We start from the raw sequence: 1,250 nt of genomic DNA on the forward strand, positions 1-1,250 counted from the left end.
ATCTGTTATAGTTCCAAAGATGCTCATGAACATGCAGACTCAGCACTTATCCATCCCCTATGTGGGGTGCATTTCTCAGTTGTATTTTTTCATAGTTTTTGGTTGTCTTGATAACTTCCTTCTTGCAGTGATGGCATATGACAGGTATGTGGCCATCTGTCAGCCACTCCACTACACCACTGTCATGAGGCAGGAGCTGTGTATCTCATTAGTAGCTGGGTCCTGGTTCTTCTGTTGCATCCATGCCCTGTTGCACACCCTCCTCTTGGTCCAACTGCCCTTCTGTGCTAATAACACCATCCCCCACTTCTTCTGTGACCTCACTGTGCTCCTGAAGATAAGCTGCTCAGACATCTCTCTCAATGAGCTAGTCATCTTTACTGAAGGAGGAATGTTTTTCATCCTGCCTTTGAGTAGTATCTTGGGCTCATATATTCGTATAGGGACAACTGTCCTGAGGATCCCCTCTACTAAGGGTCTCTTTAAAGCCTTTTCTACCTGTGGCTCCCATCTTTTTGTGGTGTCTCTATACTATGGGACACTTGCAGGTGTTTACTTTTTCTCCTCATCATGGGACTTCAAAGACAAAGACATAATTGCTTCAGTCATGTATACAGTAGTTACCCCTATGTTGAACCCCTTCATCTATAGCCTGAGGAACAAAGATATAAAACAGGCCCTAGAAATATTTGTCAAGAGGGATAACTTTTAAGTGACAATCACTAAATCTGATTATTGTGCTCATGCACATTGAGATATATCTCCTAAAACTTTTGTATAGTTGCCAACTCTATGTAACTTAAAATGAATATACATTCTGCTGTCATGTATAGTGTTGTTAATATGTCCACCAGGTCAAGTTTGTTACTTGGATTGTTAAATATTTTTTATCCGTAATTTTTTCCTCCTTGTTCACTATCTCTTATATGTGCAAAATCGTATGTGAAGCATGCTGCCCAATTGTAATTGTGCATTTATTTTTTCCCCTTTTAGATATGCCCAGTTATTGCTTGTGTAGTTTATATACTATGTTATTAAGGGCATGCAGATTCAGCACCATGATCTGCTCTTGTGTACTGATTCTTTAATGCACTTATATTGGCTTCAAACTGAATGTGAACATCTCTTTTAACTCCCCATTCAATGACATCACATTGGTAGATTGAAATCAGCCATACTGGAAATAATTACACTATGGAAACTGGCAAATGCTACAAAGCAAGGCTCCTCTGAGAGCTATTTTTTTCATT

At 39.5% G+C, this 1,250-nt stretch overlaps 1 protein-coding gene across 1 annotated transcript; it reads left to right on the plus strand.

Annotated features, from left to right (window-relative positions):
- Positions 1-7: 7 nt before the first annotated feature.
- LOC100472823 (olfactory receptor 1J4) lies at positions 8-712 on the plus strand (the record flags this gene model as incomplete). The annotated part of the gene is made up of 1 exon (XM_002931256.2): positions 8-712. A coding segment is annotated over one exon (705 nt), but the record flags the coding sequence as incomplete, so codon positions are not given.
- Positions 713-1,250: the final 538 nt, after the last annotated feature.

The sequence above is a fragment of the Ailuropoda melanoleuca genome, unplaced genomic scaffold, assembly GCF_002007445.2.
Source record: "Ailuropoda melanoleuca isolate Jingjing unplaced genomic scaffold, ASM200744v2 unplaced-scaffold72027, whole genome shotgun sequence".
NCBI lineage: Eukaryota > Metazoa > Chordata > Mammalia > Carnivora > Ursidae > Ailuropoda > Ailuropoda melanoleuca.